The sequence below is a fragment of the Ictalurus punctatus genome, chromosome 1, assembly GCF_001660625.3.
Source record: "Ictalurus punctatus breed USDA103 chromosome 1, Coco_2.0, whole genome shotgun sequence".
Classification (NCBI taxonomy): Eukaryota; Metazoa; Chordata; class Actinopteri; order Siluriformes; family Ictaluridae; genus Ictalurus; species Ictalurus punctatus.
The window spans coordinates 15,615,317-15,641,567 of NC_030416.2; the positions used below are offsets into that span (position 1 = coordinate 15,615,317).

Sequence of the window (26,251 nt, forward strand, 5' to 3'; positions counted from 1 at the left end):
GGTTCCAATCTTCCCTCTCCATATATACTAATGATAAGGCTTTTGGTAAGTGAATCTACAGTCATCTCCAGAATTATTGGCACTGTGGATAATGATGGTTATAAACAATGTCAGAGTTATTAATTCACTTAAACTCAGACTGTAAATAAGAGACAAATCAAACCTATAATTGATATAATAAAAGTTATTTTATTCTAAGGAATTAAAGAAATCCTTCCCTACTTTCAGCATGATAATGCACCATGTCACAAAGGAAAATTCATCTCGGACTGGTTTCATGAACATGAATGAGTTCAGCATTCTTCAGTGGCCTTGCCAGTCACCGCATTTGAATCCAATAGAACACATTTGGGATGTGCACAGCATGAAAGTGCACCTGAAAAACCTGCAGGAATTGCGTGATGTAATCATGTCAACATGGACCAGAATGCTTCCAACATGACTTGGAATCCATGCCACGAAGAAATGAGGCTGTTTTGAAAGAAAATGGAGGCCCTATCCAGTATTAGTATAGTGTTTAGTGTTCCTAATAAAGTGCTCATTGAGTGTACATTACCCACCAATTATTGAAAAGCTTATTGAAACATTATTGCTGTGGTCTGCTAGAGGCTGTTTCATACTGGCAAAAATAAGAAGCCTAATAATGATCATCCATGACCTTGTATTTGATAAGGATATAAATATGAACTGGTGCCTGGCCAAATTTCCGTAGTAATTTATCAGCATGGAATGGAAACTACACAAATGTAATGAGACCAAAATGAACATAGAACCCATTTCTTTCCTCCAAAGGCACAGAACCTTGTTAGGATGCATGACATTATGGACTCTATGAAGTAGCCATGAAAACCTGGCTGCCTCTGACAAGAAGTTACAACTGAGTTGTGGTTTGATCTTCCATCAGGACAGCAATCCAAATCACTAACCACACAATCATACTTTTCTCCTGGCCATCCCAATCCCTTGAGAGAAATTCCTAGAAATAGATTTACTTCAATTAAAGATTTCTTTCACATTTTCTGTTTGAGTTTAAGCTAATTAACCACAAAGATATTTCTTCTGTAACCTTTTTACCCATCTTGACCAAGGGTGCCAAAAATTCTGTCGCTGACTGTTCCTGTGCTTTAATTATTTTTTGTCCAGAGTTTAAATAATGAAGTATGGAATTCGGCAGATAAAGGCAGCAAACTTTTATGTTCAGTATTTTTAAGCCTTCTGTCATTTCAGCATTAATGATCTACACTGTCTATACTTACAGTATGTAAAACATGAATGTGCCTTCATTGTAAAAAAGGTTATTTATACTCATGGATTTATTGCATTTCCATTATTAAACTGTCTGTGACCATTGATAAAATGTTTCCTAGGTGAATGCCTATTTCCCATTCTCATATCGAGGTCATGGTACACCCTCTCTGAGTCTTCTGAATGCCATCAGTCCCAACATTAACCCTAAAGTAGAAGCACTATGGGAGAGCGAGGTCCCAAGACTCCTTAGTTATCTTGAAGGTCAGTGTTCAAGTTTCACCTAGGCTGTGTCTGAAAGTGTCAGTAAGAGACAATGCAAATAATTAGTTAACAAATCTTCTCCAGTTTGGTACAGTTTGACTTGAACTGCACTTGCTCTAATGCATTTTTTAATGAGACACTAAATGATTTAGACCTATTCACAATGAAACACTCACTTAACATCACTTATACACTTTTTTTTTTTGTTTTGCTTCAGTTGTCCCCCCCCCCCCCCCCCCCCAACTAAGGACATGTAAATTTACAAGGTATTCTCAAAATGTCTGTTAAAGTGAAGCCTTAGCTAAAAGCACTCATTTCTCCAAAAGCAAATGGATTCCTGTGTGATCTTATATGACTGCCAGACGTGTCAACAAGAGAACCTTTGTCATTTTAATGAGGAAAATTTTACATTTCCTAACATTCTTGTAAAATTATATGGTTTAAATCGCCTTCTTTTTTGATGCTGGATGTAAGCCAGATTTTTTGCTACTCAAGCCGTAATGAACCGTTCTCGTTCACAAAACCAATCGTACTTTCATCATCAGAATCCACACCAGAAGCATTTGACAAAAAGAAATGGGAAGACAGCCTCCTTTTGGTAAGTAGCCGTAGTAAGTCTGTATAGTGTGTTTAGAAATTATACCATTTTGCTTCTTGTTGACGTACCGATCTGTGGTATATGATGATTATGTTGCTCTCTTGGGAAAAGTTCCTGTCTAAAACTCTGGTAGCCATTGATGATGGCCAGTGGAGCTGTCAGCTGGTGGTTGAGGCAACTCGATATCTCCCAACCTACAACCATTCTTTGGAGGAGAAGGTCTGTATTAGTAAAGTAAAACTCAATTCTGACTATATGTTGAGATTTATGTATTATGAATGGATTGTACAAAGTCAGTTCTGGAGTGCGCTCTTAAAAATATTTACACGTTGTTTCCAGCAGTCTCTCGGCTCATTTAATCTGATACGCTCAATACCCTCTCTAGAGCTTCCTGTATAAGTGTATCGGTGTGGCTCTGCAGCAGTCCTCCAATAAGGAGCTGGTGAGAAAACAGCTCCAGGAGATTCTGATCAGCACCCGCCATAACGACGCCACCGAGAGAGCGGTACGGCAAAGAAAACACATTACACACACTGCTCTGTTTGCTTTCACCTCTTTTATCTGCCAGCATCTCTCCGGCCTCTCATTTATCGTCTTAAACACTCCAGATGCTGTAATCTCAGTCATAGGCTCGTCTGCTCACTTGTTTGACGTGACCTTTAGTGCAGTTTCCTGTTTGAGCATCCAATTAAAGGCACATGGTTTCACTGTTTGTTTCATTCTATCAGGACTGCTCAGAGAAATGTGGTCTTGTGACAAGAATGTATTCAAAGCTCACTGCTAATTTGCAAAGGGAGGTCATGGCTAAGCTCAGGGCTGGTCAGCAGTATGGTTTTATTACAGAGATTTGATCAGAGAATGCAGCCCAGTGGTTCCTAATTGCAGAAGAATACATACTGATGATTGCACTGGAACCACTGCTTGGAAATTGGATACTTAAACAACCATTTAAAATCTACTAATATGTAATAATGAGAATAACTGGGAGTGATTTGGTTTCCCAGGGAGTAGCGATGGCTGTGGGGCTTTGTGCCAGCAGTCATTTGGATGGCACTCTGGCCAAGCTTGACGAGTTTGGGAAATCTGATGCCTTCAAGAAAGCCTCTGGGATATTCAGCTTGCTCAAAGTAAGTTCTACTGGCTTCTCTGGTGAAAGGAAACCAAAATGTTTCAAACAAATCAATAAAGGGCTCACAGACATGTGTGGTTATTATTATTACTGTTCTCATTACTGCTAATGTTGCATTTTATGGATGTCTTGTCAAGCAGGATAAGAATGATGTGGATGTAGAGAAGATGAAGAGCACTTTGATTTTGTGTTATGGCTACGTGGCTCTGAATGCTCCAGAGGACCAGCTTCTCATTCGTCTCGACAACGACATACTCCGCAACATCACCAAGCTCTTTAACACCAAGGTAGAATTAACAGGAGCTACACATTATGTTGGGATGGTTCTTTTCATTATTTAGCATTAAAAAGCTTGACACATTGACTGATATTCAAACTCTTACATGCGCAGGCACTTTCCTTACTCAATCATATCCCCTGTCCAACACTTTATCTAACACATTAGATAAATGAATTATAAATAAACTCTTTAAAACTCATAAATATATTCTATATAATAAGGTTTGTTATGTTAGTGAAAGGGCTCAAACAAGGTGTAAAATTACATGAAGATTTGCTTTATATTTTTATTTCAACATTCTGTTTGATTCAAAATCTCCATTAGACACTGTTTAAAAAAAATGATTGGTTAAAAAAAAAAGTTAGTCAGACCACTATACACCTCAGAGTCGTAATTCTTTCCTAAATGGAACAAAAAAAACTTCTGTGGTTTTGTATTGTAGTTGAAAACCAGTGTCTGCTGGAGAAGCAGCCATGCTTAGCTTGGCACTCACCCTGAATGACCTAATGTCAGTGAGATCCTGACTGAGGTAGAGTCCTCTAAAAGGCCTGATTTGAAATTGTGCAAGGCTAAACCGTTTCAAAAAGTTACAAAAAACAACGGTGCACTTCATTCCTGGTTTGATTTGAAGTTTGTAGTAGTCATTATGCTTAGACTCACTGCAGTGATATCAGCCAATCCCTTAAAAATAAGTCAGTGAATTTATTCTGAAGAAATCGTTTACAGAAGAGATTACAGAGATTGTGTTGTAGCAGCAAGGTCAGACTGCTCTGCTAACCAGATTTTGTTATTAAAATCAGTTCTGCACACATTCAGATAATTAAAGTTATTTAGTTTATTAATATTTGACTATTCGAAGACCAGGAGAATGGCTTTTCCATTCTTTCATTTAAACCAGGTGTGGATGATATATATTTTTTTTTTTCCTTTTTTCTTACTCTTATGAGTGGTCTTATTAATTATCTGTCTATAGATGTGGTATGTGTACTTACAGTAGCCAAAGAAATTAGAATAATGAATGTTTTCATCAAAAGATTTTCCAGTGTTGCAGTAAAAGTTAAACTAGCATTTTTAAAATCTTGGATTATACGGAGATTATTGTCGTATTAAAAGTAGAGTGGATATCTAGGTGTGTGTGTGTGTGGAAATGTGGTGTGTTACCCTGATGTACTGTGTTGTATATTAAACTCCAACATTACTTTTATGTTATACAGGTTCTTGGAATTAAAGTAGAGACAAAGGTACCATAAGGAGCCTCTTTCTTTCTCTGACCTGTACAGAATCAACTAAAACCTTTTGTCTTTTCTCTCGAGGCCTTAAATGAAAATTCAAGGAACATGAACTTCTGAACTTCTCAAAAAAGAAAAGAGTGAGAAAAATAAACATTTTGATTGTGTCTTTGTAAATGAGTCTCTTCAGAGCAGAGAAATTTTAAACCTCAAGACCTTTTAGATGTTTATTTAGAGAAGGTGAGGTACTGAATTATCTGTAGATCTCCTCTTGGTGCCTCGGTAAACATAGTTCTGTGGCTTTGAGAAGTTCAGAAGGCTTAAGAATGAATCTCTGTCAACTAACCCACTGAATACTTTCTGTTACTAAATCCTCACACTGATGATTCTGTGGACTTCTATGGTTCCTCAAACTTTTCCTAAAACAACCTACTTAATCTGTCTTTCCACTAACAATTTTGAGGTTGAGGGTTATGATTTGTTCTTTCTGCCTCTATATCTAGTTGATTTATATTAGTACCTCAGATTCAGAACAGTCTGTTCAGCTGAAATTGCTTTGTTCAAAATTGGAAGTACTCCCAAGTTATGAGTCTATTTGAATCCATAGTGTCCATCTTCAGACTTTTCTTTAGCTAAACTTTGGGTGTGTTAAGATGAAACCGGAGTTAACCTGTTGGATGAAAAATATCATTTTATGGCACCCTGATGTGGTCTTGGTTCAAATACTAATACAGAATGGCTTACTTAAAGAGTAGTGTGTAAAGTGATGAACCTTGTAATTAAGTCTTTGTTTGTCTTTCTCTGTGTTTGAAATCTTTACAGGACCTCACCATGAAGCTGAGTCTAATTCAAAGTATTGGCCTGATTGCAAAAGCCATTAATACCTGCACTCACAAACAGGGATACGTCTTCACCCGCAAGCAAGAACTCATGGGAATAATGATGGTGTGTGACTTCTGTAGCATCAGTTGAACACTTGATCACGAAGCTCATAGAATTTCTCTATTGGTTTGATGCAGGAAATAAGAAATTTATTTTATCAACCTGCCAGTGAGTGAGTTTTCCCATAGATTGATGAACAAAATGGGTTACAATCCAGAACACTTAGTTATTGAAGTATTGTTTGCCAGCTTATTGGGTATCTAGTAGTGTGGTGCACTTTCTTGGCATTTAGAAAAAAAACGATGTTTAAACATATGGCTACATACATACCTGTGGATGCTGAATGCATTGTGCAGAAATGTACAATGTGGAAATAATTGTGTTGCAAATAACAGTTTCTGCAGTTTGGATGCCGCTCTTTCCATGTCATTCCCAAGATGTCTGATATGGTTGAAATACAGAGCTGGGAAAGCTACTGAATTTTCCCTTGACTTCAGTTTCACAAGCTGTTTTCATCCATATAATCACCATCACTGGTAGCTTTTCAGATTTTTTTTTTGTACTATTCTTAAATGGTAAACTCTTGAAATGGTTGTGAGTAAAAAGTTGCTGCTAGATGCTATTAGGCTAGAACCTACACAACTAGCGCTAACTGTTCCACCTCTCAGCTGAACGTTAATTAATGCTAGAAATACTAGTCTGCCTGATTTGTACCACAGAGTGCAGTCACAAGGTTTTTGACTTGTTGGAATGTATAATCGTGAAAATGACTGGTGTATCTAGTAACCTCGCACCTTATTGTATACAAGGTTTAGAAAGAACAATTTCTAATAAAATGCTGTCATTGTACTGTGAAATTGAGCCACTCAATTTCAAAATGTTAGTCTAACTAGAGAAATCTTTTTTGATAGGATTTCATCAAGGCGGAACCAGTCGATGCCATGCGTACTCCGGTGCGCCACCTTGTTATGACGACATGTGCCAATCTCAAGTATCCTTTAAGGCAGCAAAGCCAGTGTTCTTCTGTCTGCTTGTTAAGTCTGACGTCACCACGTGGCATGAAGCCATTTCTGAGTCCAAACCTTCCTTCAGATCCCAAAAGTTGACACTTAAAGATGATATGCCATGATCTGGCTGAAGTATTTCTAAAAAAACCCCCCAAAAAACCAACAGCTATAACTTTGGACGTAAACGAAGATGGAAAAACTAAATATGGACCAGCCAGGTTTTGGAGGGATAATGTTGTTGGGCTAGTTGACATATAATGATCTGCCACCCTGGCTAGCTACAGACGTATCGTTTTGCTAATATAAACACAGCACTGGCAGTGTCTTTTAGAAATGTTAAGGTGAGAGTTAAATTGTTTTCAATATAGGTGTACGTTGAGGGTCAGTCAGTGAAATACAACACCTGCTAGTGTCCAATTGGCAAGTGCATATGCCGTCATATTATATGGAAGCTTTATTGATTTGTTTGGAGGAAAATGTTCTGCACCGACATGGAGTGCGCTTGGAAAAGGGCGATGACACTGAAAACGGACAAAATTGCAGCCAAAGAGTGTCTGAGATGACACTTTTGCAGGTTATGCTGTGGCATGTTGAAAATACGAGAGCGTCCGCCAACGCAGTAGAAGCTTGTACCCAGAAACAGTATTACCTGAAGTTCGTTACGTCACGACTTAACAAGCAGATAGCTTTGATGTTACGTTTCACAGTAATTGTAGTAATGTGCTTAAATAACCTTTAACATTTTTTGCAAGGCTGCTATTTTTCAGTATTTTATAAGCTTAGTATTATATGAAGAGATGTTCTGAGATCGACATTTTTGACGTTCCAGCAAATAAAACCCTTAATTTCTGAAATCCGTATTTACAGCTCAACATGAGCTGTTCTTTAAGTTTATGTCAAATTTACATTATCAAAATGCTGAGGCAATTAGAAAGACCACAGTGCCTGAATGGGCAAGTTCACATAGCCAGAGTCCAAAATCTAGTGGAAAGCCTTCCCAGAACATGAAAGTGTCCACAAACTTTTGGACATATAGTGTAGAACATGTATGATTGGCCAAGGCCACTGTTCACCTTGGATGATGATTGGCTGGCAGATGGAACCTTATAAATCCAAATTTAACTTTGAGGTTGGAGATAGAACTTTTCTCTGTTTTTATTTTTTTATTTTTAACATTACAACAAATACTTTGGAAAATAAACTTCACTCAATGTTTCAGTACTTTGAATCCACCACTGGCTGAAAATGAAATTTTCGAAATGCTGAAAACGTGCATCAATGGGGTATTTGGGCTTCCTACATTAGAAATGGTGGAAAAAGCCAAAGACGAAGAGGTTCTTGACCCCAAGGAACGAGAGGTGAGGAATGAATCCTGGCTGACAGACGCATGCACATTCTTGAATTTCCTCCACTGTTTTTAGAAAATAATCATGTTAGTGGTAGGTGCAGTTATTCTGGTTGAGTATAGTTTTGCATATTATTTTGGAAAGTGCACATTTCTAAAATATGAATGATGGGCAGAAGCAAAATAGTTTTGAAGAACCACAGTGATTTTATTTTTTCATGTCATTCATAAAGATTCACTTTAAAGCAGAGTCGTCGTCGGGTGATTTATATTGGTTTTGGGGAAAATGGTCATGCTTACAAGAACATTTTCTGCCTTTTCCAAAGTAAATGAGTCAAACTCTTAAACCAACACAGGATTCAGAAGTGTTCAGAAATGACCATTTGTCATGGATATCTGCAAAACTGTCCAGTATAATCATAACTAACCTGGATCTGGTTTCCTAGAACTATTATATACGCCAAAATCTAATTATATAGTACAGCATGTATCACTTTAACACGTCTGAGACCAGTGTACCACAATCGTGTGCATTTTGTTATAGTGGTTTCCTCTAAAAAGCCATCACTACTATAAGAAATGGGTCATATGATGGAATCCAGATGTGTTTCAGCAGCTAACAGCCCTTTTTTTTCAGGTCTTATATGGATACACCTTCACTGCCCTTCATGAACTGTTGTGCAGTGTTCTGGCTGGAGATTTAAGTCCAGATGGTATTCAGACTATGTTCAAGGTAAGCAAAATTCCACACACGTTATCTTATGTGAGTCTTAAATTTATTAAACCCTCATTTTTGAGTGCTTTGTTTCCCTCCCAGCATATAGAGAGCTGGTTGAGCTCCAAACAGGACCATGAGCGTGAGAGAGCAGTGAGGACTGCAGCCGAGATGCTGCAGTTCTACCTGGACAGTCTCAGTGTTAAGGTGTGGCATACAATCATACCTATCGAAAGTTTGGGTTTTCTTCATTTTTACCATTATATTACTCTCTGCTACTATTAACACTGTGAAATCACACATTATGCAGTGACCAAGACAAGTGTTAAACAAATGAGAACTCTTTATATTATAAATACTATTTTAAACGGTATTCCTGATGAAACTTTACGCACAATTGGCATCTTCTTAACCAGATTCATGAGAAAGCATCACCCAGGAGGCTTTTCTTAGAGGTCACACTAGCTCCAAACTGCTTCTCCGAAGTTTGAAATGAAAACTGTGTTTATGGGGAAACAATTTCACTTTAATTAAAAGTACTAAAGTGTCACAAACAAGTAAAATAAATTAAAACATGGACATTAATGTCTTTTTTTCTTTTTTTTTTCAAATTCCAACCATAAGCCTTTATCAAAATGTATTTAAGACTATGAAAAATATCTATTTCAGTAAGGTAGAGCATCAAAAGTAGTGGTGCAGCAGATGGTACTGGTAGTGCTTTGCTTTTTGATGATGCTGAGCATTTTGGTTAGCCAGTTTTTGTTATTCACTCATGACTTCATAGCCTGTATTTTTTTAAGCAAAGAAAACATATGAATTTTTGTGCAGACCTTAGTGACATTCCATAACCTTGGAGCTTTGTTGGGGCGTCTGGCCCCACGCTGTACGGACCCCAGTGCTGCGGTGCGTAGGGCTGCCATAGACTGCATTTACTCACTCTTACATATTCAGCTGCGCTATGAAGGTAACATCCTATATTATAACAATGCTCCCTGTATTATTTAATCTTAATACTGATTGACTGACTGTATTTATTGATAATTAGCTCAACAGTCTTTCCAACATGTTTGGACTTCTTTGTGTCTTCACTTATCACTGTTTGCTTATTTCTGTGTCAGCACATTTATTAGGCTTGACTTTTTTTTTACTTGACCATATAACAGTTACATTAATTAGAGGATTTGGTATCAATCTGGGGAATACATTAAGTTATTTTAAATGCAGTTCCATGACATGGATTTTTACATCAAACTTTTAAAGCTTCAAGCTCCAAATTCTTGCTTAAGTATAAGTACGTTAGGCCATGGACATTGACTACGATTTTGTATGTGAGTAAAATACAGTTGACACCCCCTAACATTGTTTTATTCATGCCTATACTGTGCTCCTCAGGCTTTTCACTGGACCACAAAGATGAGTCCGTTGAAAGTTTATTAACATTGAGAGAGAAACTGAATGACCCTGACCCCTCAGTCCTCTATAGAACCTGTTCTGAACTCACGAAGGTAGGAAATACTGTATATCATGCTATTAATACAACACTAACACATTTATTAATTCCATTTTTTGGAAAAAGGTTTTCGTGGCTTCAAGACTATTTAATATTCTTTGTTTTCTTTTAATATGAGCTTTGGCACTGTAAGGTAGAGTGTGCTAGTAGAAAACAAAAGCTAATATATACCATTAATAAAATAACATACTGTTTGTGAAATCAGTGTTGCTGTTAAATTCATTGGCATATCCATGTGTAGTGATTTTATTACTTGCCCCTTCCTTAATAGACCAAAAATGACCCAATTGCCTGATAATCATGATGAATGGTACAATAGTCTTGGAGCAGCGATGATGACGTGTCCAATTATGCAATCATTATCACATTCCTGACTTGTTAAGATTGCATGAGTCATGGCATATTTATGATGCTAGTTTCTGTCTCTCTGTCTTGCGGCAGATCATCAGTAAACGTCTGCCTCAGCAGCAGCTAAACACACTGATCTTCGTGCTGTTTGAAGGTTTGGTGGACTCCCAGTCCAATTGCTCCAGAGCCTCTAGTGTCATTCTGAACACACTGCTCAAAAACAGAGGGGCAATGCTGCAAGACCTGGTAATGATACTTACAGGTTATATAAAAACTGCTAGTCTTAAATGTTTTCCCTCTGTAAGTTGTGTTAATGAGTGCAAGCAACTACTCTGCAGTTCACTCCTCATTCCTCTGCATGTTTGTGTGTCAGGTGCCAGAGATGTTGGAGGTACTGCACATTCGGTTACAGGTCATCTCTGAAGAGCAGGTGAAGGTTGCAGTCGCACAGTCTATCCTGATCCTCGCCACACAACACCTGCAGACAGTCATCAACACACTCCTTTCATATCCTCTTCCTTTCGACAGGTACGGAATATTCAGTCTGTTTTCCCATTATGGTGTGTGTAATCTTTTTTTACAAGGCAAGCATGTTCTCAGACTGAATGTGAAATGTATGTGTGTTGTTCCTCAGTTGGACCAGTGAGATGTGGATCGCTCTGGGAGCAGACAGCACTGTAGCCCGGCAGATCATGGAGATGATCATCGAGAAGTTGAATGTCATTGTGCCCTATGTGGATAAGAAAGAGTCCATACTGAAACCAGGCATGACCAAGGTGGCCACCAGTCAACCGTTAGCGGTGAGTGACTCTCTTGGTGTGTTTGGATCCATCTTCTCCACTGATACCATTTAGAATCAGCCATGTTTGAATTTTGCTAATTAGTACATCAGTAGCAATTTTTTTTTTTTTTTTTTTTTTTTAAAAGAACTCCAGTAGGGGGTTGCTGATAGACTGTCATGGCCTCATATGTGTGGCAGTCTGGAAAAACCATTGGATGTTCCTGTGGTGTAATTCTGGAAACTGGTCAAAAGTCTGGTTTTGATCAACGTTTTGACATCCGTACATTAAAAACGTGACATGCCTTTAGCTATTTGTGTGCAAATATCATCTCAGGGGAGGGGCCATTTTAATAAAACAGTGATAAATGCAGTCAATCTGCCTATAAAAATCTAAAATCTTGTTACCTTGTAAATATACAGAGCAGTCATATTTCTGTTTTAATCATGCTTGTTTGCAAACATTATCATTATCATTATATCTGGCTTCATGACTGCATGTCATTAACTGTGTGTGTAGATGACATGTGCCCTGCGTGAGATGATGCTGAATGGACACACTGAGGAAGCTGTGGTCAGTCTGTTCCCACAGCTGTTCAGTGCCCTGCTGGTGCGCATGGGCTCCAGTGTTGGGGTTCAGCTGCCCAAAGACATTAACAGCAACAGTATCCGAGCAGAAAACAAAAGCCCCAGCAAAAGCACCATCGCCAACTTTGATGTCTGTGGGTGAGTCACACCAGTGTCACTGTGGATAACTAGATTTCCAATCTTTTAATTTCTGTAGCTTGTTCAGATTAGTTCACTAATTTGTAAAGATGTTTTTCTGCTTTGCCCAACTAATGTGGAGCATGATCAGGACTATAAATAAATCTTGACAAGCATATCATACGTTCAGACAACCAACAGCTGGAGGGATGTAAAAACAATCCATTGCCATTCGTCTTATTATCCGGAGATTGCAAGTTTGAATCCTGATGATGCCACAGCCATCTGTAGACAGGAGCCAAATTGGGAGCAATATTGGCCATTCTGTCTGAGAGGGACGGATGGCAAGCTCTGTCTGCCTGGTCAGTCACAGCAACACTAGCCAATCATGGGTGTTTGTCATCTCATGTATGCTGATAGCTGATGGCAGATAGCTCTTTCCTCCGAGTGTGTTACACTGCCCTGTGATGCAGGCTGAGCAGCAGCTTTGAAAAGATGTGGTTGGCTGACTTGTCTCGAAGAAAGCATGTATTAGCTTTCACTCTCCCTCACGGGTAGCTATTGTATGATGGGGAGAGCTAGTAGGTGGGTGGGAATTGGCAGATGACCAAACAAACAAAAAAAAAGTTAAATGATTTTAACTGTATTATTTTAATTTAAAAAGTTAAATGATTTTGGGTGTTACTGAGGTTAGGCGTACACATGACTGCAAACAACCCAAGTCTCAGATGTTTAAAAAAAAAAACAGACAGATAACTCTGCAGACATGCCTGTCAGCAGGAATTGAACAAAAGGAATCTGATATTGACTGCTACTTATTCTTTCACCTTAGCATTTAAAAGACCCCATTGTGAATGAAACATACAGTATGTGTGGATAGCCTGTTGGTTGTTTTTGAGCTCTTTCTGAGAAAATGCTTATAATGGAAATATTGTTAATCAGCTGTGTTGGAGTGCATCAGTTTGAATTATCAGCTAGAGCATGAATATTTTATATACATTTTTGTATTAAACAAAAGGTCACTGGCACAGTTTGAAATGTTTTTGTGTGTGTCCCCCTACAGTACTGCAGTTGAAGCCTTGCACATCCTACTGGCTCGAGCTCATCTGGATGTTGTAGAAAAGGTGCTAGACCAAGGTGCCGTGTGGGACAAGATGAAGGACCCTCAGCAGCATACAACGGGGGTCACTCTCCTCTCCAGGTATGTGGCGTTAAAGCCCTTATAATTGACTTTTGATACGTTTGTTTATTTGAATTGGCCAAATTGCAGTAATGAGTAATTAATAATGTTACGTAAAGTCACTAGAAATGTCATGTATGAACCCTGAGTATTTTTGTCTCTGACAGAGCGATGGCGAAGCATGCAGGTCCACGAATACCGGCTATAGTGGAGAGCCTGTGTCCGTCCCTCAGCAACATCTATGAGTGTCAGAGAATTACGGTCACAGCTTTCTTCTCTGAGGTAAGAGCTTTGCAGATGTCTTTTGTGTTCATAGATTTTAACTTAATATTGCCTCAATTTAGGGCACACGTTGGCTTAGTGTTTAGCACATTCGCCTCACACCTCCAGTGTTGGGAGTTCGATTCCCGCCGCTGCCCTGTGTGTGTGTGTGTGTGTGTGTGTGTGTGTGTGTGTGTGTGTGTGCGTGTGTGTGTGTGGAGTTTGCGTGTTCTCCCTCTGCTGCGGGGGTTTCCTCCAGGGTACTCCGGCTTCCTCCCCCAGTGGCATGGTAGGTTCATTGGCATGTCCTAAGTGTCCGTGGTGTGTGAATGTGTATGTGATTGTTCTCTGCGATGGATTGGCAGCCTGTCCAGGGTGTATCCCGCACTGTGCGCAATGCTCCCTGGGAAAGGCTCCAGGTTCCCCATGACCCTGTAAGATAAGCGGTGTAGAAGATGGATGGATGGATTGCCTCAATTTTTCAGTGATTTTGGCTCAACATTCTGAGCATATGTAAGTGATAAAATTATTATGGATTAAAAATATGTGTAGATCATTTCTAGCAGATTAACTTTTTGAGATTAAAATGCTTTGCATAATGATATATTATATTATGCCAGTATATTATATTGTTGTAATATGATGCATGTATTTCTTGTATACCAGACACCAATTAAGAATGACCATTTTTTTAAATCATTCTTTTGTCTGATAATCATACTTAACAAAAACCAGTAGGGCACAAGGTGCAGAAATTATGTAACTGCAATTTAAAATAAATAAATAAATAAAACAAAGGAAAATGAAAGTATTTCATGTCAAGTATGTATGTCATGATTTTATCTTCCAAAATTAAATTGGGAGAAGTACCCTATTAAGAGACTGTACCCTTCAGTCCATCTATATTTTGTTGCTCTTCCGTAGTTGATTTGGAACAGTTTTCCAGTTTGTTGATTTGTTGTACAGGAGGCAAATGCATAAATACAGTGTTTTTCTTGTCAAAGTGTTTTTCACCGTTGTTTGGTTGCAATTGAAATTGAAATAGAGTATTACAGTTAAGTTATGTTTTCATCACAGCATTTTAAAGCTTTAAAAATATTTTTGTGTGACATCTCCCAAATAGAAACCAACCCATAGACAAATAACACCACAACAGAGTTTTTGGATTTTTCAAATGCAAATCAACCTTTTTTTGTTGTTGTTGTTCTGACAAATAAGATGTGTGTTGACATCTAGCCTACTTTAGATAAATCTAACTGTTAAATGTGATTAAAAAAAACATTTTCAAATGTAAAAATTTTAAACCAAACTACATGTCTCAATTTTTGGAACCCCTAGAAATTCTAGAAATAAACATAATGTAACCAAAACATTCCTATTTATATTTTAAGTTCACTTGATTGTTTAGAAACACTTAAGCAGGCCAAACAAGCAAGATTGAGGCCAAGCATTAAGGCCAGACAGATTTCCATAACCTTTTCTACCCATTTTTAAAAAGGGTGTCAATAATTCCTGAGCTTGCGGTGCAGGCCATACTCTGTACTGTAAAAGTACTGTAAGACCTCATAAACATTTTGTTTAGTCTAAGTGAGAATGTGAGAGTGGGGGAAATTATAGTAGATGCTCGGGATGGGCGATATGGACTTAAAACTATGTCACAATATTTTCTGGTATTTATTGCGATGACAATATCAGTGACGATATAGTACCGTGTACCACTGTTTTTAGCTACAGGTGATAGCTGTGATCTTGACAAACATTGATCTAAAAGTAAAACTGACTTTCTGTAACCAAACCAGTTCCGGATTGTAGAGGTAGCTCCTCATTTAGCGATAAGCTCCTCCTCAGCTTCACGTCCGCCTTACGCCGTATTTATTTTTCCGCTTTGCACATGAGCTGTGAATGGGTCGCAGATCGTCACACACACATGCATCATCAACTAGGCCTTATCGTTGTTATTATAATGGGAAGACTAATTATTATTGTGGGGAGAATTTCTACCGGTATATTGCAAACAATAAGATATCGCTCATCCCTACTAGATGCCATTTGGAATAATTGACACTTAGGCCCTTTTTAAACTAATTGATGTCCACAGTTGTAAAGGGTTTCAAAGAGGTCTAAAATATGAACGAGAATGGCTCAGTGTGGAAACTTCTTGTCTTCAAAGCTCAATGACGTGTCTCTCTCTCTCTCTCTCTCTCTCTCTCTCTCTCTCTCTCTCTCTCTCTCTCTCACTCACTCTCAAGCTGCTTAACCATCATGTGGTGACTGAGTTGAGGATGATTGATGTATTGATGAACAACATGATGGAGAGGATTTCAGACCCATGCTGTACTGTCCGTATGCTGGCCATCAGAGGCCTAGGGAACATTGCCATTGGCTCGCCAGAGAAGGTACTAGAACCTGATCTACATTGTGGGCTGAGAAAGGCTACAAATATTTATCATGTTGGAAAATGGCTGACAGTATAATTGTGTAACGACTAGATCCCATAGGAGACGTGTACAGTTTATGTAAACATGTAGCCAGTCAGTTATATACTTTCATAATTATGCTAGAGGTCAAGATTTTATTTGTATCAGCATTTTTATTAATGTAATGCAAGAATAATAGGTACGATACACTAAAGTAATGTCTGATGATTCACCACATACTCATTTCACCATGTCTAGGTGAATAAATATGCTAAGGAGCTGTTGGCAGCCTTGAGTTCAGGGATGGAGGAGAAGGACGACCCAGGGAAGCTCATCACTCTTGAGGCTATGTCTGGCATGTCCAAGGTGTTGCTCTACCTGGATGAAAAGAATGTCCACATGTTGGTAGTTTACATCTTCATGAAGATTAAACCCTTCCTGGAGAACGTGAGTGAAAAACACAGAAAGGCTTTACTGCGAATTAATGTGCTACATATTAGCTTTTTTTCACCAGGCTGTGCAAGTATACAGTATATTAGGTAGTTGAGCCCTATTTTGTCTTTCTTACAGCTTTAGAGCGTTCTTCCTTGAGGTTATGATACTGTTTAGAATAATACCAAATGGGATTTTGGACAATTATTTAACAAGAATGCACAATTGTCTAGTTGAGCAACTTGAGTCAGAAGGATCCCTTTAATGTAGGTGGAGAAAAACTTGTAAAAGTCAAGTTACATCAGTTTAAAGGATTGCCATTTTTTCTTTTCAAATGTTTTACAAATCTGTTTATGAATAGAAGCTTTATGAAGCTAAAGATAATTGGGTTCCAGGGATCTGTGATAATTTTTTGGACCATGTGTTGTGGGTTATTTTATGGCCTTATTTATAGTTTGGCTTCTTAAAACGGATTCGTTCTGCTTACAATCACTCACATGTATGTGTCAGCTATCATTTAAATACATGGTCACCTTAAGCTACGTTATTTTAATCTTGACTGCATGCAACAGGCATACAGTACAGATTCCTTTCTGCATGTGTTCATAAGTTTCAGTGAGAAAGTTTAATGCACAGCATGGAATCTAAAAACAATCAGCCTAACACAATTTCAGTCCACAAGCCTCTTAGAATTAAAAATGGACCTACTGCTTTGGTGTTGTATCCTGCAGGAGAACGATGAGATCCGCTGTGCTTCCATCATACTGTTGGGGAACCTGTCAAAGTTTGGCTCAGGGGAACCTGTCTTTAAAGACCAGATTCATAATGTGTTGGTCAGTCTGCTCCTGCACCTCAGTGACCCAAGTGCACGGGTCGTCAAGGTCGGTGTACAGTATCTCAGAGTTTATGCTTGAGAACATGCTTTCACCACCAGCTCTGTTTACACTTTTCTGTTTACTATATCTAATTTACTGATTAATAGTGACAAAAGTGAGTGAAAATAGTGATAAAACCTTCTGTCTGTCTGTGTGTCTGTCTGACTGTCTGTCTGTCTGTCCAGGCATGTAAATATGCCATGCGTGTGTGTGCTCCTGTCTTGGGATCAGAACAAATCACCAACATGTTTCAGAACCATCTCCATGAAGAGAAGTGTCTTCACTATGGCGAATTCATCAACGACCTTGTCAAGTACCTAGTGAGTTGCATTGTCGGACACGTTTATGAATGTGTTATGAGCTCAGAGAAATTACTGTGTACTGTAACCCTTTTTTCTCCCCTGGATGCCAGTCCATTCTTTCTTTAACTCTATATTTCAGTAAATTATGATTGTAAACAGAATCCTACTGGGGTGTTTGCAAATGCTGGTTATAATTTATTTCTTATGGTTTCAAATCATGGGTGTGTGGTATTTTCATGCTATAACAGGATCTGGCTAGGAATGATGCCTGATTATTGAAATCAGGTGTTATTTTGCATAATTGGAGCAAATACAACACACACATGCCTTGAATACGCCTACTTTAAACAGTCAGAGCCAGTGACACTGCAGCTTGCATTTGTCTTTCATTTTCCTGTATTATCTATCAAAGTCTTTATTTAAAATACACTGTGGTTTGCTCAAAGATTCAAGACTTCCCAGGAATGCTGAATTTCTACCATGTCACAGTCATTCAGTTCTTCAAGAGCAACTGGGCAGAGATTCGAGCAAGTGCTGCTATGTTCATAGGTAAGATAATCCCTGTACTGATGTCAAATCGATGATGTTTATCGTAACAGAATGACATGTTATTGTGCATGCTTGTCAAGGTTTGTACACGTTAGTTATTACTGTCTAAAGTTAAATTTCTCTGTCTGTCTGTGTGTCTCTCTATCTCTGTGTGTGTGTGTGTGTGTGTGTGTGTGTGTGTGTGTGTGTGTGTGTGTGTGTGTGTGTGTGTGTGTGTGTGTGTGTGTTTCAATTTCAGGGTTTCTACTGGGAAATTTGCCCAAGGAGCACTTCTCCCATATGAACATGGGGATAGTAACTAAGGGTAACTAATATATTATAAAGTACATCACCTCTGTGGCTCTGCAAACATTTACTTGAGGCATGCACTAGTTTTCTTCACTATGGTCTCCTTTATAAATATTAGCACACTAATGACTTTTCTGTTGTATTCCAGTAGATCAGAAGTTGCTCGTAGTATCATCATATTGACACACATTGGTTGATTATTAGCGCTGTACAATGATCATAGCATCAGAATGATCTCCAGAACACTGTCTGCCATTGTCCGAAAAAGTACCTGAGGACAATGGCAATGACGCGCCATAATATAAAACGCATGCACGTGCAGTAATAATGAGAAAGCAAGTTAATTTCTGGATTGAAATCTTTAAACTAAAGTATGCATTTCATGTGCTGAAAAGAAAACATAAATACACGGTATGCTTGTTGTTGATCACTGGATCATCAAGGCTTTTCAATTAACAACTTTATTTGCTTTTCTCTCCTAGCTCTAGTCATGCTGCTACAGGATCCAGATCCCCTGGTTCGAGCAAAGGCAGCAGAAGCCATGGGACACTTTCACTGAACAATGACTCACCTGAACTTAGCCCATTATTGTTATTTTAAAAAGGTTGGCAACCTATATGTTGTACTTGAATAATTCTTTTTAGTGACCAAAGACTGTGCACTACTTGTAGAAAGTAAAGATAAATAGAAGCTCTGTAAAGTCAATCCAGAACCTTGGAGAATTTTGGCAGATATAGATATAATAGTAATTCTGTATTGTGTCCCTACTCATCTGTATTAAAAGGTTGTATTAAGTAGTGGGCAGTAAAAGCTGTAAAGCTCCCTGAATCCCTTTAAATATTGGACATCTAAAGATTAGATTTCAAATCATTTGTCTTTAATGTCCATCCTAGATATTGTTTATAATTGCTGTTGACTGAGCTGACACAATATACCCATCGTTATTGTTCTCTTTTCAGAATGGTTTATTTTGGTAGGCTGATGATGTGTCCGCACTAAAACATAGCAGTAAGTTATAAGGCTGCAACAAGCTGCAGTTCTCAACAGTGACAGTTAGGAGTAGTGTGCTGAGCAAATGAACTAGTCTTTTCTAGCTTAAGGTATTTGAGGTAGCCATTGCTAGAAGCTCATCAACCGAGGTGAACATGTTTGTGTTCTGCTTCCTCTAGACCCCAAGCAGACCATGTAGACAAACTTGTATTTGACAGGACATGCCGTAACTGTGCCAAAATCCTATAATTGTGTAACATATAGTATTGTAAACTGAGGCAACAGTGAACGTTTCATACTCCATTTTTAATACAATTCAGCTGCTGCCAGTGGAAACTCAGTACTATTTTCATATTGGGCAGTGAGATGCTTAATACAGTTGTTGATAACTTGATAAAATAATAAAATTGTCAATAAATCTAGTGCAATGAAGCAGGTTTTGTGATTTCTGTGTGAATGTTATATGTAATAATTATCATGGTGGGTTTTTTTTTTTTTTTTTTTTTTTTTTTTTTTTTTTTTATTATTATTATTATTATTATTATTATTATTATTATTATTATTAATCCAGGGTATCATTACAACAAATGAAAACTAAAATCTGAATAGTTTATTATGAAATGTATGCTATCCAACCAAGAACTCTAAACTCAATTCAAATGATGAACTGGACTTCTTAGATTGCCGGTTACTGACGGTACAGTCCTGTTGACCTGAGTCTAGATTTGTTGATAATTGCTTTGGTGATTGTGACATTCACATCTTTCTAATCTTTGTTCTGTTTATTTTTTTGAGAAACCTTATTATGGATGATTATGGAATTTGGGTTGATTCATTAAAGTTGTTGAAAGCACACCCAACACTTATGTATTCATTCTGATATTTTATTTCCTGTACATTTTGTATTGCAGCTGTATGTTCTGTATTACATGTCTGTTAACATGGATAACACATATATTATTTCTAACATTAAATGTTAATCTGTCGTGCAAGGCTGAGTTCCTAAAAAATAGCTTAAATTTGAATCACGGATATTAAAATGCATCTCGGTTGGTTTTTAATGAAGACAGTTTGTCAGCAATGTAGTAGTACACTATAGACAATTTTTGGACCCTACATTGTAGTTATCATGTCCTCCAAAACTGGGAATAGCCCCCCCTCCCCTTCTTTCTTCTTCCCCCAACAATACAGAGCTCTGCGATGTTACACTATGAGTCAGTATTCCCTTATTAGCATTGCTAGCCTGTATTAGTCATCATTTATCGGTTTTGTGATCTTCAATTTTTTTTTGTGTAGTTCCGTTCAGTAAGAAGCACTAATTTCTCTCACTCATTTCTCTCTGCTGGGTCATTTTCTTCCTCTATGTTGTCTTCTCTGAATATTCCACATCCTTGATTAACAGGCCTGTAACTAACATGCCTCTAGCATGGCTGAGTGGCTTTCCTTTGCCATACCATGCACTGTTTATTGTCAAGTCTGTGAAATTAGCTGGATTTCCATTAATATGCAGCTATGTTGTTGGTGACTGTTTTCTCTCCACTCAGCAGACATCTTGTTTTTCTTTACTTAAGGTTGGGTTTCCTCCATAGATCCAATTAGTGGTTGGCCAAAAGAGCCATGCTGCATGTGTCTGAATCCCTTGGAAGCCAACATGGGCACCAGCTACAGTGGGGGAAATAAGTATTTGAATACGTCAACATTTTTTTCAGTAAATATATTTCCAATGAGGCTATTCACATTAAATTTTCACCAGACATCAGTAATAACTCAAGAAATCTGGAAATATAAAGAATTCACAACATTAAAGTCCATAAATAAAGTTATGTGTAATAAAGTGGAACGACACAGGAAAAAAGTATTGAACAGGCTAAGAAAAAAAGTAAAGTAAGGAACCAGCTGAAATCTATGTTGTAGTTAGAAAGTAATTATACCTCCTATCTGTGCAAATTAATATCAGCTGTGTTAGTAAACTGATGGTCTATAAAAAGCCTTTTCATTACCAAGGTGTCACACAAGAAACATCTCATGATGAGTAAAAGCAAAGAGCTCTCCCAAGACCTTCGCAACCTTATTGTTGCGAAACATATTGATGGAATCAAATACAGACGTATTTCAAAACTTCTGAATCTTCAAGTAAGCACCATTGGGGCCATTATCCGCAAGTGGAAGCAACATCACTCCGTCATCAACCGGCCACGCACAGGAGCTCCTCACAAGATCTCTGACCAGGGAATCAGAAGAATAGAAGAGTAGCCCAAGAGCCAAGGACCACTCGGAAAGAGCTCCAGAAACACTTGGATGCAGCAGGTGCCATCGTCACAAAGAAAACATTAGGCAATGCTCTCCACTGCTCACGCTCACCCCGCAAGACTCCATTACTAAAGAAAAGGCATGTTGAAGCTCGGTCAGATGAGAGGAAAATTTAACTTCTTGGCTGTCATGCTACATACCATGTTTGGAGAAGAAATGACACTGCACATCACCCTAAAAACACTATACCAACAGTAAAGTTTGGAGGTGGAAGCATCATGGTGTGGGGCTGTTTTTCATCACATGGTATTGGCAGACTTCATATAATTGAAGGAACGATGAACGGAGCCCTTTACTGGGAGATTCTTAAGAAGAATCTGCTGCCGTCCACCAGAATGATGAAGATGAGATATGAATGGACCTTCCAGCAGGACAATGATCCAAAGCATACAGCAAGGAAAACTCTCAATTGGTTCCAGAGGAAAAAATCAAGGTGTTAGAATGGACCAGTCAATCACCTGACTTGAATCCAACTGAAGATTTAAAGACGTTTAGAAGAATGGACCAAAATCACACCTGAATACTGCGGCCGATTAATTTCTTCATACAGGAAGTGTCTTGAAGCGGTCATTACAAAGGCTTCTCCACTAAGTATTAAATATATTTCAGTTAACGTGTTAAATACTTTTTTCATGTGCCAATCCTCAATGTTACACAGAACTTCATTTATGGACTTGTTTGGATTTCTTTACATGTCCAGATTTCTTGAGTTAATACCAAAGTCTGGTGAAAATTTCAATATGAATAACCTCATTGGAAATATATTTACTGAAAAAAATGTTAATGTGTTCGATACTTATTTCCCCCACTGTATGTGCTTACTGCCTTGGCATTGACCATCTTAGGTACGCAGTGTCTGACTACGAGACAGCGATGCCAACGTACATTCTGCTGGCAGTTTTTGCTCCTGATTTGCTATAGAATATGTCCTGCAACCCAAACAAAGAGAAGACTGCTAAGCACAACAAAAAGAAAGTGCCAGAGACGGACTCTTGGACCGTGGCCCAAGTAGTATTAAATAGTGATATGAAACACACAGCACTTAATGTATGCCTGTTCTCATAGTACCGGTCATGACAAACTTCACTATTACATAGTGCAAAGATTTTATTGATAGCTTTTAAGGGGGATATGGATAGTCCTCTGTTTAACTGTGCATGAATTGTATGGGGTTCACTAGCATGTCGGGTGTGGCCATAAGCCTGCTGTTGATGCACAGATGCCTTTATGGTTTGGGAGCAGTGCAATAGGGGCCTGGCGAAGGGTGTCTGTGTGTCACACTGGGGTAAGATCAGGACATGTCAACCAGCCTTAATGGAAGGCAGTCCACTGGCTCTCAAGTTCTTCTCATCGGGCCTGAGACCTCACCATGTGTTGGTTTGCTCAGTCAAAGTTGTGACAGTGAGCTATGTCAATCAGAGTGGCACAAGGTTGAGCAGCTTTCTCCACCTTGCACAGACTCTTCTTAATGGGTCTATCCATTGCTCGCGTAACTGACCGCAGCTCCTTTGATAGGGCTGTACAGTTATGCAGTGGACACGATGTGAAGTATCACACATTTCTGTATCCAGAAATTCTAAGCCAGATTTTGGAAAGGTTTGTCAAGGTGCAGATGGACCTCTTCTGCCGGGTTAACCACAATGGGCCTCTTTGAATGAATGTACAACCGAGGACAATGACCTAACAGTCCAGAAAACACTCCTGAACACAATGGATCCTTAGTATATTAGCCTTAGTGAAAGCTGTTCTGCAAATGCTGTGCATCTCATTGGCTGGATTCGGTGCATTGCCCAATTCCCAAGACTCTACCTTTCAAAGACTGCTAGATGGTGGTAACTCCCCATCTATACTAAAATGGTATTTGGCCATTTCTGTGCATCACATCACCATGGATGGCATCTCTCTTGCATCTCCTAGGCTTATTACTATTGCTATTATTATTATTTTCTGAAAGGGGTGCTGTGCCTCCACTCACCATGATTTCCTTGGCATGGGCATGGGACTCTGGGATGGGATTCTGCATTGTGCTGGAATCCCCAGGGGCTCCTGCTTATGTGCCTATGCAGGATGCTGAACTGAAATGGCTATCTCTGAAAACTGCATTTTTGCTAGTGATCACTTGGGAAATTGCATCCACTGGTGCTACGCTAATCTTGCAGTGTTTTTTTTTTTTCACACACACACACACACACACACACACACACACACACACACACACACACACACACACACACACACACACACACACACACACACACAGAGTTTATCTGTCTCTTTTTGAGTTTCACACATGCTTTACTTCAAATGCCCTGCCAGTGTTTATATGGAAATGAGAGCAATTTTCTCATTTCCCCTGCTTTACATAATGACACTGAATATAATTTGAGAATAAAAAAAACTTTGAACAAGCTTCTGTAGAGCAAATTTGTCATGCAGTGTAAACATGCAGATGAGTATATAATGTACAGCTTAAGCATGCTAGATATGCACTGTGTAGTCACCTGTTAAAATATCATCCATATTTACTATAATGTATCCTCAAAAAAAAAAAAACCTTACTAAACTCTGTCATGTGAGTGTTACTTTCATATAAAAAAACATTGTATAAAAGTGTAGATGTGTATTTTTGTCTGTGTAGGTTGGTCTACACAAGTAAGCTATGACCACTAGATGGACCTAGATCACATATTTTCTTTTTAAATTTGTCCTCAGCATTCAACTCGAGCTACAAATGTAGCTCAAAATTCTGTCACGAAATGCCTGAATTTGCATCCGTTTTTTATCCGCTGAAAACTCAATGGACTGAAAAGTCAAACTTTTCATGAATATGCCATTTTAATCCGCAGGCAAGTAAATTCTTTAATCCTAAATGATTAGTTTCTAAAGGTTAGAGGTTGAACAGGGAATAGAGGCCCTATGATGTGTGTGTGTGTGCGCGTGTGTGTTGGCGTGTATGTGTGCTTACAGGCAGTATTCTCTTGGACAGTCTAACTGTCCTTTACTGTAATCAAGTTGATCTTCCCTGTAGGCATCCTATCGACTTCTCTAGCATAGAGATTAGGACTCATTTACACCTTGATAATGTTTGAGTATGCACTACTTTGCAGGAGAAATGATGGTAAAATATAATGGTTTCTGTGTGTGGCTAGAGTCAATGTTTATCAGGTCCCTGTGATCTAACATTGAAACATCTGATCAATCTTGTTTTGTACCTGCTTTTATTTTCTTTAATTCCACAAATAATAATAATAATTTCCAGTGGTAAGGGTTAAGTCAGTCTGTGTACTAATTGTGTCACCTAAATTATTTCCGTTAAATCATACCTCATAGCTTTTTTCTTTTGCATTATTAGATATTTATGTGGTCCTCCTAAGAGTGTACAAGTGTACAGCATGATGGTAAAGTCTTAGAAGCTTTGTAATGGACAATACAGCTTTCCCCATCCAACACAGCTTTAGTTCAAGTCAGGGCCCTGAGGTGGTGAAGTTCATACTGTAAAGGTCTCATTGGACTTCCATTATGTCTTTAGTAGATGTTAATTTACAGTGTGCTTAGATGGTTTGTATTGTGCTCAAAGCATATTTTAGCTGGTCTTTAGCTTAATAAACTCTCTTTTTCCTTGCCTTTTTACAATGAATAACATTTTAGCTGAAACACATCCTACAAGGCCATTTCTTATAAGAAAGAACTGAGTTTGGTGCCAGACTACTGTGCCAGATGCTGAGCAAGCATTTGCCTGGATTCTTTCTCTTAAGGAAATGTATCTTAAAGAAATCACCTTTAAGATGCAGACAGTTTTTTGGGGGCTTCCACTGCATTTTCTTTTTAAAATGTATTTTTGACAGTCTGAACATGACATTTTTAAAAGGTTTAGTTGATTATTGCTTGCTGACAATATCGCTAGTAATATTTATTAATACAAAATAATGATAATGTATCAGTGTGTTAGTTTAAACGTTAAACATTAAGCACAATATAATGAATTGTCATCCAATACACCAGCCACTCGAAAGTGTCTAATGTCTAGTGCTGGTGGTAGAAATAATACATAGAATACTCAGGGTGCTGCAAAAAAAGTTTGAGAAATTGTGTCCTTGCAGCCATCTTATAAAATAACAATATTTTAATGCACTTATAATGCAGTTTTATTGTATTCATTCACTGAATTATTGTGTTTGTCAGAGAGAACACTTTTTTTTAAAAATAGATTTTTATTTGATGACTTCTACATTATCGAGTCAGCACAAAAATTTTTAGATTTCCAAACATTAGTTTTCTAGCACAAAATTAAATGTTGCAGAATTTTATTTTTTTTTGTATGTCAGTAAAAAAAAGAAAGCAGCATATTATATAAGAGACAACTTTTCAGACAAAAAACATTGAAGGCTGCTGGGTTTTTGCGTCAAAACTAAGAAGCAAGTGCGACAGTCTCCAGAAAAACTGAACTGAACTCCAGAAAAATTATTTTCCAAATAATCAGTTTTTTTTCCAAATAAAAGTGCACAAATTGTACCTCAGACTACTAATTTTTATTTTATTTTATTTTTTTAAGCAAAGGGTCATCACACCAAATATAGATTTTGTTTCATTTATTATTGTTTACTGCTCTTTA

At 38.1% G+C, this 26,251-nt stretch overlaps 1 protein-coding gene across 6 annotated transcripts in view; it reads left to right on the forward strand.

Annotated features, from left to right (window-relative positions):
* mroh1 (maestro heat-like repeat family member 1) overlaps window positions 1–20,189 on the forward strand; it is a 35,093-nt gene extending 14,904 nt beyond the window's left edge. For 4 of the 6 annotated variants that reach the window (XM_017472223.3, XM_017472198.3, XM_017472207.3 and 1 more), the window contains exons 16-43: window positions 2–45; window positions 1,368–1,509; window positions 2,055–2,107; window positions 2,219–2,326; window positions 2,493–2,612; window positions 3,112–3,234; window positions 3,377–3,523; window positions 4,731–4,757; window positions 5,568–5,690; window positions 6,539–6,618; window positions 7,854–7,992; window positions 8,617–8,712; window positions 8,797–8,901; window positions 9,523–9,658; window positions 10,087–10,199; window positions 10,646–10,798; window positions 10,926–11,080; window positions 11,187–11,352; window positions 11,851–12,056; window positions 13,099–13,236; window positions 13,383–13,497; window positions 15,726–15,872; window positions 16,152–16,340; window positions 17,057–17,206; window positions 17,386–17,520; window positions 17,949–18,051; window positions 18,290–18,355; window positions 18,822–20,189. In XM_017472223.3, the coding sequence (XP_017327712.1) occupies window positions 2–45; window positions 1,368–1,509; window positions 2,055–2,107; window positions 2,219–2,326; window positions 2,493–2,612; window positions 3,112–3,234; window positions 3,377–3,523; window positions 4,731–4,757; window positions 5,568–5,690; window positions 6,539–6,618; window positions 7,854–7,992; window positions 8,617–8,712; window positions 8,797–8,901; window positions 9,523–9,658; window positions 10,087–10,199; window positions 10,646–10,798; window positions 10,926–11,080; window positions 11,187–11,352; window positions 11,851–12,056; window positions 13,099–13,236; window positions 13,383–13,497; window positions 15,726–15,872; window positions 16,152–16,340; window positions 17,057–17,206; window positions 17,386–17,520; window positions 17,949–18,051; window positions 18,290–18,355; window positions 18,822–18,898 (3,356 nt within the window). In that variant the 3' untranslated portion in view covers window positions 18,899–20,189. Of the gene's footprint in view, window position 1; window positions 46–1,367; window positions 1,510–2,054; window positions 2,108–2,218; window positions 2,327–2,492; window positions 2,613–3,111; window positions 3,235–3,376; window positions 3,524–4,730; window positions 4,758–5,567; window positions 5,691–6,538; window positions 6,619–7,853; window positions 7,993–8,616; window positions 8,713–8,796; window positions 8,902–9,522; window positions 9,659–10,086; window positions 10,200–10,645; window positions 10,799–10,925; window positions 11,081–11,186; window positions 11,353–11,850; window positions 12,057–13,098; window positions 13,237–13,382; window positions 13,498–13,841; window positions 13,990–15,725; window positions 15,873–16,151; window positions 16,341–17,056; window positions 17,207–17,385; window positions 17,521–17,948; window positions 18,052–18,289; window positions 18,356–18,821 lie in introns of those variants that run through there. The other 2 variants (XM_017472229.3, XR_008396758.1) reach the window with 2 other exon arrangements.
* The last annotated feature ends 6,062 nt before the right edge of the window (window positions 20,190–26,251 follow it).